A 13,986-nucleotide genomic window follows, 5' to 3' on the forward strand; every position below is an offset into this window, starting at 1 on the left:
CTCAATTTTACCGTTGAGAGATACTTCATCCGTTTCACAATATAAGTCATTCTAGCATTTCCCATATTCATATTAATATTAATGAGTCTAGATAGATATTAATATCAATATGAATGTGGGAAGTGAAACGGATGAAGTGATAATTAGATTCAACCTATATTTAAGGGATTCAAATTGGACTTTTTATTTTCCTTTCGGAGTCATGCATGTAGTGTTGCGTGGGCCAAAAAGCCACTTTCCTGTCTGTGCTTTGGACGATCCGTCATCGATCGACGAGCACCCAGCAAAGCTGGATCGCGTCCATTTTTGTTACATGATATCATTCATATAGTGTTTTTTTTTTGGGTCTACCAAAGCCAAAGTGGTCCTCGCCTCCACGTTGTCGTCGTCGTCATCATCATCTTGCTTCATAACAAGAAAGCTAAATAGCTTAACCTTCACGATTTATCCCATTGTGCTGTGAGCCTGTGATGCTGTCTGTTGTGGTAACTTCAGTCACCCAAACCCTCAAAAGGTATTATTACTACTCCTTTTGTTCCTTCAGTATCAAGCCATTAGCATAAGAGTTTAATACTATAGCCAGCTACTAATTTTAAATCATACTCCCTCCAGTTTGATAATACTTGTCATTTTGGATAAGAGCACGGTCTCCAAAAAAACAACTTTGACCATTATATTCCATTATAATATGTATAAAATTGTTAATAAATATATGATTAAATTAATGTACTTTTTAAGACTAATCTATACATGTAGTCACCATATATGAAAGACAAATATTTTAAAAATGATTCATAATCAAAGATTCTAAAGTTTGACTTCACCCTTATCTAAAACGACAAGTATTATTAGCCCGGAGGGAGTATATAGTTAATTTAATAGCTAATTCATACAATAGTTACCTATAAATATATACTACACTAGTGATACTTGGTCCCACATGTCATACACACATTGCGTCTTGTAATCTGTATTACAGCTGGCTACAAATCTGTAGCCCGCTGCTCTTCTCTCTCCTCATTTATCATCTCAACATGTGCTTATAGTTGGCTTATACTCCCTCCGGGTTGATAATACTTGTCGTTTTGGACAAAGACACGATCTCCAAAAACCAACTTTGACCATTATTTTCCATTGTAATACATATAAAAGTGTTAACAAATATATGATTTTATTAAAGTACTTTTTAAGACTAATCTATACATGTAGTCACCATATTTGAAAGACAAATATTTTAGAAATGATTCAAAATCAAAGATTCTAAAATTTGACATCACACTTGTCTAAAACGACAAGTATTATTAGCCCAGAGGGAGTAGTATGCTATTGTATTATACCTGCTCTAAGGCCCCGTTCAATCTCCCATTTGGGAGTTGGATTTTTGGTGCACGTAAAACTAGAAACCTTATTAGCACATAATAAGAGAGATCCGACCCCTTCCATTCCCTTGTGTCACCAGATTCAAGGAGGAAGAGGGGCCAAAGGAGGAGGGGAAAGTTTTTCTCTCTAGCATATGGAGGTTTCGCGAGAGTTTATAAGAGAGATCCGACTCTTCAGTGCTTTAATTTTCATTAGACTATGAGACAAGGAGGCCCATGTAGGGTATGCTATGATAAAGCCTTCTATTTATTCATTAGTATTATTGTTGTTTGATAATACATGACAGATAAAGATGTACTCCCTCCATCTAAAAAAACTCAACCTAGGAGGATGAATCTAGACAACTAGGATGAATCTAGTCCTAGAATCTCTTATGAGGGTCACATCTCCTCATAGGTTGAGTTTTTTTTGGGACGGATAGAGTAAGAACCATAAAAAAAGATAGATCAAATGTAGGAGTACCAAAATTGTTTTTGATTATAGTGTATATTCATTTGCTTACAGCCTAGCCTGTCAAGGTACCGTAAACCATTGCTTACTATACTACTATTTATTTATTTATTTTTTTAGTAGTGATCTCAAAATATTTTTAAAACTCTAGGTGAAACCTACCATAAACTGTTTGCAAATCTAAAGTACGAGAGGTTGATGCACACCTCCAACGAGTATAAAACATCACTGTAGTAACAGCCTTCCAAAAACCCTCGTGACCGTGTGTAGCACCACCGGCCCACGGCCCACCATGGACCCAGTCCACGCGGCGCACCCAGTCCCCCGTCCCGCTCGCGCCGGCGCGAACCCGCAAATTCCAAAAAAGGAAAAAAAAAAACCCCTCTCGCGCCACAAAAATGGCGCCAACCCCTCCCCCAATCTCCCGCCTTCTTCTGCCTCTTCTCCCCCTCTATTTCCCTCCCCCTCCCAAATCCAAACCCTACCCATTCCCCACCTCGACCTCTCAGATCTCCGCCTCCGCAAGCTCGCTTGCTCCCCATGGCCTCCTCCTCCGACGCCTCCTCCGCCCTCGCCGCCGCCGCCGCGGTGGGGAAGAAGCGTGGCAGCTACAACTGCGGCAGGTGCGGGCTTCCCAAGAAGGGGCACGTCTGCGCCGTCGCCGGGGAGGAGCAGAAGCCGCCGAGGAGGGCGCTGCACTTCGACGAGGCGGCCCCGCCGCCGCCGCCGGAGAAGAAGGTGAAGATGGAGGTGGTGGAGGTGGACTCCTCCTCGTCGGAGGAGGAGGAGAGGGAGGCGCGGGGGTGGGTGGAGGTGGGCGGCGGGAGGCGGGTGCCGGGGGAGGTGGTGGTGGAGGTGATGCGGAGGCTGCCGCCGAGGGGCGTGGCGGCGTCCGCCGCCGTCTGCCGCGGGTGGCGCGGGTGCGCGCGCCGCGTGTGGCGCGCCGCCGCCGAGCTCCGCCTCCGCGCCGCCGGTGTCCCCCCCGTCGGCGCCCTCCTCCCCCGCTGCCCCGCGCTCTCCAGGCTCGTGCTCCGCATGGAAAGGTGAGGAGAAAAAAAAAAACCAAAACAAGCTATTCCACCCCCTCCCCACATGTCGAACACCATGGATCCGTTCGTCCAGCGCCGCGCGCCGCGAGATCGATGAGTTTGGTCTCGCGTCGTGCCGCATCATCCCCGTGGATCTTCTTCCCATGAACGCACCATGGAACATCGGTGATGCAATCCGCTAACCTTGTTGGAAACCGGGATATAATAACTAACTAACTAACGAATCGGACAGCGAAAATTTCTTGCTAAAATTCACCGTGACATTGCTAAGCTAAAAGAACACGGCTGTTCTTGAGGGGGGATGGTTTCCACGTGCAGATGTGCGATCTGATTCTGATCTGGTGCCGTGAGATCTCTCCACCTGTGGATCTTTGAGCGGTGCCTGGTTTAGATTCATCGCACGCATCGCACGATGCAAGAAATCCCACAACCGAAACATTTGTGTTTGTGAAATGATTGATGGGATAAGCAAAGGTTTTGGTGGTGCTGATCCGATCTGTCTGTCCGAATTTTGGATTCTTGGTTGATATGGGGTTTTTATCGGGGAGGATCTAGTCATCATCTTGGTTCCGGGAGATTGGTATATGGATCTTTCTTTTTTCTTTGATTGGTGCCTGGATCTGGATGGGCTTGTGAGATTGAAGCATGGATCTGATAGTTGTCCACCTGCGATGCACAATATGTGTGCCCAAATGCTATAGTGTAATGCTACTTTTGGTGTTTGGGAACGAAGGGATGAAAATCTTCAGAGAGGACATGAAACCTGTTATGTGAACTAAGTACAGAATTCTGGTTAACCATGCCACAAGATTTAGTTCGGATTTTGGAAGAAGATTTGCTTGATTCGGTCATTCAGAAGTTGTCTTGGTCATTTAGGCAAAGTAGGGGGGATTATGGGTGGATCTGGTGTTTCTTCATGTGAACTTAGTCGTAGATATGAATTGTGTCCTGCAGAAAGCCAGCAAAATGCAGTTCATACAGTGAGGGAAAGTGAAATTCTGTCTCACTGTCGATCTGCTTTTCTTGGTTCATCTAGATCTACTCTGAGGGCCGAATTCAAATAGATCTTTAGAATATAAATGTTTAAAACATACATGTTTCATTCAATCTCTTGAATGCGCTAGCAAGTTAGCAATTGTCTAATGAATTCTTTGTTATTTTGATGCAGTGATATTGATGCCACTATGCTCGCATGCGTTGCATTTTCTTGCCCTAATTTGCAATATCTGGAGATCAGCATGGTCGGTAGCGCAGCCAACCGAATGACAGGGTACGGTGAAAATCTCCCAAAATTTGAGTCTATTGTGAAATGCCACCTTCCCATACATTGTATTCTTGTGATAGCTAACTTTATGTTATTTCTATTGCTTCATCTTGAGTAGAAAGCAATGCGTATACGACTAGTTTCTAATAAGAACACATTTGCAATTGTGTGCTACCAAACTTTTTAGTGTTATATGATTTATTAAGATGTGTATTCTGAGAATTTTATTTCACACTACACCTTTATCTTACTCTTTTTTTTGCCTTTTGTCACTGTAACTCAAGAAACTCTGGTTTAATAAATATATGTGTTCAACTTGCATTTTAAGCCTTGAGTGATCTCTTAACTGACTTCGGTGACCTGTTTGTCCAAACAGGGATGAGCTAACTAGGTTTGTCTCTGAGAAGCGATCTCTATCGGTTCTCAAATTAGATGGTTGCAGTAATCTCAGTTTTCTTAATATAAGCTCTTCAAGCCTTTCAACGCTTTGGCTATCAGATCTTTCTTCCCTTTTGAAATCGGTAATACAATCTGCTCCTACAATTATTTTCAGTTGAATGGATTTACCATTGCATAAACTAATTGACGTATTAATTTTTTGCAGGTCATAAACTGTCCTAATTTGAATGAACTCTCACTGGGATTTACCCAACAAAATAATGATTCTACAGATCTGATTAGTCTGATGGATAGTCTGGGTCGGACCTGCTCAAATTTGAGAAACTTGCACATATCCTCAATTCATTTATGCAATGAAGCTGTGTTTGCTCTAGAGAGTGCTAATCTCAGGTACTTAATATATGCTGCTCATTTGTCATGAATCATGTTAGGGGGAGTCTTGTTATAATTATAATTTCTTGAGTTAAATCCTCAACCCATCTTTTTTCTTGTTTTATCAGGGGCCTATGCATGCTATCCTTGATTCTTGGTTCAAAAATAACAGATGCAGCTGTTGCATCTATCGTTCGCTCTTATGCAAGCTTGGATTTGCTTGATTTAAGCGGGTAAGCATTGTTTTGTAGCATCTAAATTCTTCGAATCAGATGGCTGATATTTTGTCAGAAAGTTCCTGGCAAACAGTTCTGAATTTACTTTGCTTGAACTCCAGATCTAGCATTACTGATAATGGGCTTGGGATGATCTGCAAGGCATTCCCTCATACTCTAACCAGGCTTCTCCTTGCCCTTTGCCCAAATATCACCTCATGTAAGCCTTAATTTTTTTTCTTCTATTGATTTAAAAAGAATAAAGAAGACATTAAGTAACACCTTTTCATCTGATTTACAGGTGGGGTGCAGGTGGCTACTTCACAGTTGCCACTTCTTCAGCTCATGGACTGTGGCAAGAGCTTATGTGCTAATTCGCAGCCTGAAGCAGAGAGATCATATTTTGGCGAAATTTATGGAGGGATTAAGTTTTGTTCAAAATTACCTATCCAGAGAAAGCAGCAGCCTAATTACCAAAAGCTGATAATAAAACATGCTAGCCTGAAGAAACTCAGCCTTTGGGGCTGTTCAGCTCTGGATGTAAGTTTTTGAATTTTGCCATCATCAATCCATTCATACATCTGGTTGCTAATAAACACAACATATTAAAGCTGCGTTCTCATTACCGCTTTTCTCTTTTTCAGGCCCTGTATGTAAATTGTCCAGAGCTGAGTGATCTCAATCTCAACTGTTGCACAAATCTTCATCCAGGTGCGATGTCTCTTCCTGAAAATGCAGATGCCATTTTCCTACAGCGTTAACTGCTAAAATGCAAGTGTTAACAGCTTGAGAACTTTTATACAGAACGGTTGCTTCTTCAGTGCCCAAGCTTGAAGGATGTACATGCCTCTGGGTGCCGCGACATGCTGATTGGAGCAATCAGAAACCAGGTACGACTTTGTTGATCCTACTTGTTACAATTGATGACAATTGATGACTAAATAGCAAACTGAAAACATGTGTAGGCAGCAGAATCATACTTCAATATCATTGTTAGCTATAATTTGCCGCATTATCTGTCAAGCCTGACAAAACATCTTTGTTTGCAGGTTCTGAATGAGTTTGCTTCAGCAGAGCCTCGGGTTCCTTGCAAGCGGCTAGCGGATGGTTCAAAACGTGTACAAGTCCCACACTTCATGCTCGAACAGGTAAAACAGAAAACCTTCATTTCTTGGAAGCAGATCACCATTGCCCCTAAGCAGAGTTTCTTTGGGAGTTCATCCACCTGTCTGCTGCATCAGCTATCTGATCGGTTGCATGATTCTTTCAGCAATTCGAGGAGGAGAAATGGGGCAGCGGGTTGAAGCAGAGCCAGTGCACCGTTCACCTGAGCTAGCCGATGGAGTAGCCTAACCATTGCAGCCACCAGGATTGAGGAAGAAGATAGCTGAAGTTTAGTCAGCTTGTAAGGCTACTTGACAACTTGACGTTTCTTCATATGAAGCTAGTTGAGGTGAGGCCGTCTCATTGTCAGAATGGAGCTTTTTCTACCCTCCAATTTAAGTGCACTGCAACTGGAATTGGATCAAACCAATTTGTCAAATGTGTCATGTGTGTGAATTTGTGTAGCTTGTTATTCTGTACTCTGTATCATTCAATTCCCTGTACTTGGAAAGCCTTTCCCTTGTACTCCTGAAGAACAATAAGAAACCAGCTTTGTACTCTGACAATATTCATTTTAGACGATAACTGTATCGCATCATGCGTTATGTGTTCTATTCATGATGCTGAAACAATTATTTTTCTTTTTTTAATGGAAGGCTGATTATGTCTAATATTTGTGCATTTTTATGGTGCATTCTACTAGTGGTAATAGTGTAGTAACAGTAGAATTTAAATCTAACTATAGATTTTTATGAATGTTTAAAACATTTCATTCAAAACTTCCAATTCATCTATTTTAACATGGTATAAGATTCATGTTCTCTGTAACCAGTTACCCATCACATACTCTTTTTTTTTAATGAAATTACTGTAGGAGAGTCTCCTACAGCATATATATTAATATAAGTATAAAATATACAATATACAGAACAAAAAATAATCAGAAATTGTCTAGCCATTGTAACATAAAAGGTTTTAAACTATCTTCTGTTCTATGGATAACCAAGGCAAACTCCATCTTGAATTTATCTTTGCAAAAACCAATTGTAGGGTTGATATCTTTGAAAACCTTATTGTTTCTGGTAATCCAAATACTCCAAGTCATTAAAATGATGATTTCCATATAGAACTGCACTTGCATTTCTTTGGATATCTTCTATGGCTTCTTGAACTGAGAGATCTGCTTTTATTGTAGGGCAAACAACAAATTTGAGTGAAGGAGCATGTTAAAAACAGATGTTGCAAGGTTTCTTCTTGCTGTAGATTGCATAACACAGTTATAATCTGGCCGCTCAAACTTTCTTCTTAACATGTTCCTTGCATTGATTCTGTCTTTTAGGATTAACCAGAAAAAAGATCGTATGCTTTGCTTTCACACTACTCTTCCAGAGCTAGTTAAAAGAATTTGGGACATTGATCACTCCTGTAAAAATCTTGTATGCTTTGACTAAGGTGTATTGCTCTGAGTTTCGCATGTATGTCCATTTATCTTCTCCATCTCCATGTCAATTTCTTCAAAGAGGGTTTGTAACTGTTTGAACTGATCATAAGCTTGAGCTGAGAGTGGCAAGCCGGCACCTGAAAGATAGAAGACACAGATTATCCAATTGCCAAGCTTGTTGGAGGGTAATATTTGGCTTTGTTGTGAATGAAAACAATTGCCAAACTCTTTTTTAACAAGTATACTCAGTATGTTCATCCATTATGCATCACTTGTACATTATGACCGGTTTATAATATTTATTATATACTAGAAAAAATGCCCATACATTATAACGGGTGAAGTCTATTTTAATCTTATTGTTGTTATATGGTTTAGTTAACATGAAATTCGTTGTGTGAGTTCACTTGGATATATATATTTTTAGAAAATCAAGTTAGCATGCGAGTTTTTTTTAAACAGATTTCTTATATGATTCCTTCTGTATTACCAAAAGTGAACGATATTAAAAACCGACTCAAATACGGATATGTATTTCCAAAAGCAAACGAACTTAAAACTGACTCATACACGGACGACGTACCAAAATACCAGCAAAAATATCTTCAATTTTTATAATAGTAGAGAAGAGATATAGATTAAAACCAAAACATAAAATTAAAACCGACTCAAACACGAATGATGAACCGTGGAAACATCTTCAATTTTTATAACTGACTCAAATATGGATGACAGACCACCGAAACATCTTCAACTTTTATAATAGTGGAGAAATGACCAATTTTATATTTTTAAATATTTATTTTAAAAATTTACAATATTTTAAGGTGCATCATCTATCTCACACACAAACTATCTGTTTTTGTTCAGATACCAACACCTCCTACTCGCTAGTTCATAGGTGTGGGTGATGTACTGATGTCAGGGCATCTGCAGCACCGCTCGCTGACACGTGGACCTGATGGTTTGTGGAACCCACATGATAGTGAGCAGTAGTACCTGTATCCAATGTCAGGGAAAAGATACGTAGTGATCGGACAATGAATACGACTGTTTACCATGGGCCATGGCTCTGATGGTGATAGTTGAATAAATGGGTAAATTCGTAGTTTGTTGTATCGCTTTATTTTATACTAATGAATTTCCACGAGTTTGCTAGGTTTAGCTTGTTTTGCATGTAGGTCACAAATAAGGACATTTCTTTGACATATTGGAATGTTTCCGAGTGAGTTACAAAGGAGCATCATAACTACCCATAAGATGAGGCAAAATCATATATTTGATTCCACCATATTAAAGCCCTCGTTGAGACAATCAAAACGGATATATGGTTCACCTGATTTAGAGTCCGAACGAAAGAGATACAACATCCAGAAAAATAAACCCGTCTTTTCGAGCTGAGGGTAGCCAGCGACCTAGAATAGGGAATCGGCCGAGCCCTCCCTTACTAGGCCGAATGGCCACCAACTCAACTAGAAGCCTTCTAGACACCTGGGATGACCAACCGGAACACTATAATGGACCGGCTTAGCACCAACATTCTGACTGGCCTCGCCCAATAGACTAGCCAGTCTCATCCAACTCCAAAACCGACTCAACAGAAGTATCCATATCATTGAATAATATCTACATATATAGTATGTATCATTGATTTAGAGTATTTTATTTTAATTTATATGTAAGAACATATTTTGGGATAACATGTGTAACCATTGCTCTTTACCCAAACAGCATTTGTCTAGGAAAAAAATTTCCTCCGTAACCAAAAGTTATTTTTGGCTTTACATCTTTACATACCTTCTTCTGAAGGCCTCCTCGCATGTTCAACCGACAAACCAACCTTCTCCTAAAGGTGATTTTCCATTGTTCGGCTTAAAATTATTTTAAATTTTACAGAACGTTTTAGGGATTTGATAAGCGGTTCATCTTTGGTAATAATTTATAAAACTAGACTTTGTAACTGATGTCATGTATAACTAGGGCAACCAAACGTTGAAATTCCACCCAAAACAAATAGATCAGCTCAACTAGTTAGGTTTTTTTTTTTATAATGGAACCAACCCATCTAGATTCAAGGCTTAGATTTAACAAGAGTGCTCGCATTTACAACTAATTATTCTTTCAGTGGTAGACAACGTTGCCTTCGACAACGAGACGCCCATGGTGACCGATGAGTTTGTAAATCTCAACATATGCTGGTGTAGTCTTTCGGATGTGCTTATAGAGGTAGGGAGTGCGTATATGTGTTCTTAGAGAACAAATGTGCGCGTGTTGTGAGCGTTTGTAATATGTTTCTCTCTTCTCAAATAGAATTCATTTTGAGGATTTCACATCCGAATTTGAATCCCCACCCGTTTAGCAAATAAAAAAACCCCAAAAGCCCAAGGGCCCGAATTGGCAGCCCAACGACGGCGACGGCGGCGGCGACGACGACGGCGATGGCGGCGGCGGCGGTAACGGTCAAGCTCGGAGGTATGGCGTCTCTCTCCTCCCTTCGCTTCTCCATCGCTTTCGCCTTCCCGTTGGGTTCTCAGGAACTCGATTCCGGCGAGGCGGAAGCAGCTCAAACCCTAGAGTAATAATTGATTTTACCGGCGCTCTTCATCCATCAGGGTGGAGTAGTTACTGTTACTGCCCTACCACCACGAGGAGGAGCAAACCGGCGGCGGTGAAGATGATGATGGCGCCTTGCCCTACCAGCTTCCGGATCGAATTGCCTCGACGAACCATTCGGGCTGCCATACTGAACAAGAGACACACCGTCAGTGGAGTTGTTCTTTCTTGTGCAGGTTTTTGTGAATTGTGATAGTGTGTGTAGTTGTGATTGATTGAACCCTATCCTTCGTTTCATCCAGGTTCCTTGCTACCAGAGGCAAGAAGGAGCTTCATCTCCAGCTCCGCAGATCGAAGCCAAGTAAATTTACCTCTTCTTCTATAACTTATTAATGAACCAATCGATACGGTTAGTTTAGCATTGATTTGTTTTTACACAGTTCTTGTAGTAGATTTGGGACTGTAGCGTCTTATTAGTGAAAGCAATAGCCCTTTCCCCCTTTTCACTTCTCAATTTTTGTGCCAAATTATATCCATGTATTATTCTTGCTTGCCATGTACGTTCCTAGATCAAGAGCAAAACTCATGTTTTTAAGAGGGCATAAATAAATATAAGGCATAATAAAATCTCCTGATGTGGTGGTGCCACCAGTCAGGGAAAAAGATATTACTGTTTTGCTACTTCTGCACCAGTCAATGTAAACTTATTACTTCATAAATCTGCAAAGCAACCACAAGTTTTTGTAGTGGTCACCTGAGGGGAGAGGCTCATATACCTGAATATTGGATTAAAAGGAGTACTAACAGGAGGTTTACAATATAAAAAATCTACTGTAATTGGCTCTGTTTTTGCTGCATTCATACAATGTATAAACTGAACTATATCTACAGTAGTTTTGACTATGGTGTAGTTTTTTCAAAGTTGATCACTGTACTAGTTGAGCTGTATAATTTTTTTAGGACATGCGTTGAGTGGTACAATTGAGCTTTCTATTTACAGTTTAACTCTGTTTTTTTTTTTAAAACCTGTAGGTCAATGGAGGAGGTATATGATGCTTTGGCTGAGCACCTTTTTTCTGTTTTGAAGAACATTGAACATCTTGACTCAAAGTAAGCTGATTCCATTCTGGGTGGTGTTATTGCTTTATTGACTTGGTCATACTGTAGTAGCGCATAATGTTTCTTCAATATTTGAATATCATGAAATCAAACATGCGCTGTGATCTGTTTTGTGAAACAGAAATAAGCTTATGCTTTCTTGTGACTTTCAACCTGCTTGATCTAGACTAGAACAACACTACTTTATCTTTGTTCTGTAAAATACTCTGTAATAGTGTTATCACTTAGGCATGACAATATAACACTTCACATTCCAGAACTTACCTCGATTCCTGTATTGACAATTTGAATCTGAATAAAACCAGTATTTTGATTTTTCTTTTGGAGCACTATTGATTGTGTTAGCTTCATTTCTAAGAACCACTTCCCACTTAAGTCACTTATGAGTACTGCTCTCAACAGATACATTGTTGGTATAGCTGGACCACCTGGCGCGGGAAAGTCTACAGTTGCTTCCGAAGTTGTTCAACGTGTTAATAAACGCTGGTCCCAGAAGCACGAGAATGGTAGTTCACTTATTTCAACCGAAGAAATTGCCACGATGCTTCCCATGGATGGTTTCCACCTTTATCGGTCCCAACTAGATGCAATGGAGGTCTGTTCTCTTCTATGCAACCCATACCTGAATGTTATATTGTTTTCTCTAATCATTGATATTGTTGTCATTGTAGGATCCAAAAGAAGCACATGCAAGAAGAGGAGGTAGGACATTTTCTCCACTTAATTGATTTTGATAAAATACTTTTTACATGAGTACTAACAGTTAATTCAATAAATTTAGCACCATGGACATTCGATCCATCCCGGTTTTTGAAATGCCTACAGACCCTGAGAGAAGAGGTGTTACCAGTTTCACTGTCAAGTATGCTATTACACATAACATTGTGTTTTGACTGATCGCTGAAACATCTTTGTCTGCAGGGTTCAGTTTATGCTCCATCATTTGATCATGGTGTTGGTGATCCAGTTGAAAATGACATATTTGTAAAGCCGCAGTGAGTTATCATTGCAGATCCAGAATATATTCTCTTTGTAGATTGCAGAATGCTTGAACTCTAGTTTCTTATTTCGATTTAAATCAAATGTGAAGCATGCCTGAGTTATTCATATAGTTAGTTCAGATGCTGAACACACTGGCCTTTATAGAACCTTTTAGACCAACTCACTTTTAGCATTACCTAACACTGGAACCTTATGCTGTCATTATGCTGTGTGGAATGATCATATTCTATCAGGCACTGCCAAGTTCTAATTAATCTTTTTTTAATGAATACTTGTGTTTGGAACTGTGTATGCCTGTGTGCGGTATGTGAATAGCCGCAAGCAGATACCTTTATGAGAAGTTTTGTTTTATGCTTTATCTTTCTAACAGATTATGGCTCTCGCACCAAAAATGGTTTATTTTAAACAAGCCAGTTAATTTACCCTAAGTATGTGCAGCACATGCTGGTTACTAATTACTATGATTTTGGCAGACACAAAATAGTGATTGTCGAAGGCAATTATCTATTACTGGAAGAAGATGCCTGGAGGGACATTAGAGCCTTGTTTGATGAAAAATGGTGAGTATGCTGGCTTTACAATCATAAATAATTTGCAGCGATATAATTGATCGTGCCATGAGCCAGTGAGTTCCAAATTTTGGAGCTTGTTACTTAACTCAACATAACATGCTCCTGTTTGGAGCAGTAAATTTTAATTTCTTATTGATTCTTGAAACGGTGAAAACTGATAACAGTGTTTCTAATGGTCAAAATTTACCGTGATAGGTTTATCGATATTGACATTGATGTCTCCATGCAAAGAGTGCTCCAGAGACATGTCGCCACAGGTTTTCCCTTAATTAATGCTTCCTTTTCTTTGGGATAAATTACTATTTCAGTATTTATCCATCTTATTTGATGTTCTTGCTCCTCTTGCCAGGAAAAGAGCCAGATGTAGCAGCATGGCGGGTAATTCTCTCCTTTTGGTTCTTCCTCTCTGTTACACAAGTGAACATAAACTGCACTACAGTTTCTTTTCAATAAATATGTCTTACACTAACAATTAATCTGTTTTAGAGTTGCATATAAGCAATTAACCAAAATGGCTCCCCCTGCCTTCTTTAGGATCATTTTATCATAGAAGTTGTTCATAGAAAAATTTGCATGAAATTAGCTATGCCCTGTGGATTTTTACAGCTAACCATGTTCAGATCAAGATACTACTAATATGCCGTCATGTTCTTCACCCCTGTTTCTGGATACTGCATGTTCTTATAGTCTTGAATTGATCTTGTGAATCAGATCTCGTATAATGACCGGCCAAACGCGGAGCTTATCATGAAGTCAAAAAAGTCTGCAGATCTTGTAATCAGATCGGTGGATTTGTCAAGATAAGAGTCCATGTCTTCCATTGCTGATTAGATATCTGCTCTAATAATGTTCAGAGAAAGACACTACCAATGGTTGTTTCCATGGAGATCTTTGTACATATAATAAAGTTCAATGCATCTCTCCATGGTGATTTTTGTAGATCAAATAAACTTATCCCCAACCAGTTTGGTTGTACAGTCGATGATGAATAACTTATTCAACAACATTCTCTGCAATTTTCCTACTCTTGAAGAATATGTTTCCAACATCAACTATATTACTTCTT

At 39.9% G+C, this 13,986-nt stretch overlaps 2 protein-coding genes across 3 annotated transcripts; both read left to right on the forward strand.

Moving 5' to 3' along the window:
• The first annotated feature begins 2,265 nt into the window (after window positions 1–2,265).
• Window positions 2,266–7,986, forward strand: LOC127758248 (F-box/LRR-repeat protein 17). Of its 2 annotated transcripts, XR_008013675.1 has the most exons (12): window positions 2,266–2,873; window positions 4,048–4,149; window positions 4,520–4,664; window positions 4,748–4,932; window positions 5,043–5,147; window positions 5,252–5,349; window positions 5,431–5,669; window positions 5,774–5,840; window positions 5,934–6,019; window positions 6,179–6,277; window positions 6,400–6,582; window positions 7,429–7,986. XR_008013675.1 is itself a non-coding variant. In XM_052283876.1 (11 exons), the coding sequence occupies exons 1-11, from the start codon at window positions 2,371–2,373 to the stop codon at window positions 6,463–6,465; spliced, it is 1,695 nt and encodes a 564-aa protein (XP_052139836.1). In that variant the 5' UTR covers window positions 2,266–2,370; the 3' UTR covers window positions 6,466–7,400. The 2 variants fall into 2 exon arrangements, 1 of the variants encoding a protein (XP_052139836.1); XM_052283876.1 differs by lacking the exon at window positions 7,429–7,986 and having other exon boundaries at window positions 6,400–7,400.
• Window positions 7,987–10,000: 2,014 nt separating this feature from the next.
• LOC127756651 (putative uridine kinase C227.14) lies at window positions 10,001–13,936 on the forward strand. The gene is made up of 12 exons (XM_052282009.1): window positions 10,001–10,146; window positions 10,287–10,435; window positions 10,530–10,588; window positions 11,260–11,337; window positions 11,749–11,941; window positions 12,018–12,048; window positions 12,128–12,186; window positions 12,268–12,341; window positions 12,822–12,908; window positions 13,116–13,177; window positions 13,270–13,298; window positions 13,632–13,936. Exons 1-12 carry the CDS (start codon window positions 10,113–10,115, stop codon window positions 13,722–13,724), a joined length of 948 nt encoding a protein of 315 aa, XP_052137969.1. The 5' UTR covers window positions 10,001–10,112; the 3' UTR covers window positions 13,725–13,936.
• The last annotated feature ends 50 nt before the right edge of the window (window positions 13,937–13,986 follow it).

The sequence above is a fragment of the Oryza glaberrima genome, chromosome 12, assembly GCF_000147395.1.
Source record: "Oryza glaberrima chromosome 12, OglaRS2, whole genome shotgun sequence".
NCBI classification, from domain to species: Eukaryota; Viridiplantae; Streptophyta; class Magnoliopsida; order Poales; family Poaceae; genus Oryza; species Oryza glaberrima.

What these genes read in the sequence shown, in the direction of transcription:
- LOC127756651 (XM_052282009.1), top strand. Translation starts at nt 10,113, where the DNA reads ATGGCGGCGGCGGCGGTAACGGTCAAGCTCGGAG. An exon ending in AGCACATGCAAGAAGAGGAG is followed by an intron (nt 12,049 to 12,127) that starts GTAGGACATTTT and finishes CAATAAATTTAG; the next exon opens with CACCATGGACATTCGATCCA. An exon ending in CCAGAGACATGTCGCCACAG is followed by an intron (nt 13,178 to 13,269) that starts GTTTTCCCTTAA and finishes TCCTCTTGCCAG; the next exon opens with GAAAAGAGCCAGATGTAGCA.
- LOC127758248 (XM_052283876.1), top strand. Translation starts at nt 2,371, where the DNA reads ATGGCCTCCTCCTCCGACGCCTCCTCCGCCCTCGCCGCCGCCGCCGCG. An exon ending in CTCGTGCTCCGCATGGAAAG is followed by an intron (nt 2,874 to 4,047) that starts GTGAGGAGAAAA and finishes ATTTTGATGCAG; the next exon opens with TGATATTGATGCCACTATGC. An exon ending in GCAGCCAACCGAATGACAGG is followed by an intron (nt 4,150 to 4,519) that starts GTACGGTGAAAA and finishes TTGTCCAAACAG; the next exon opens with GGATGAGCTAACTAGGTTTG.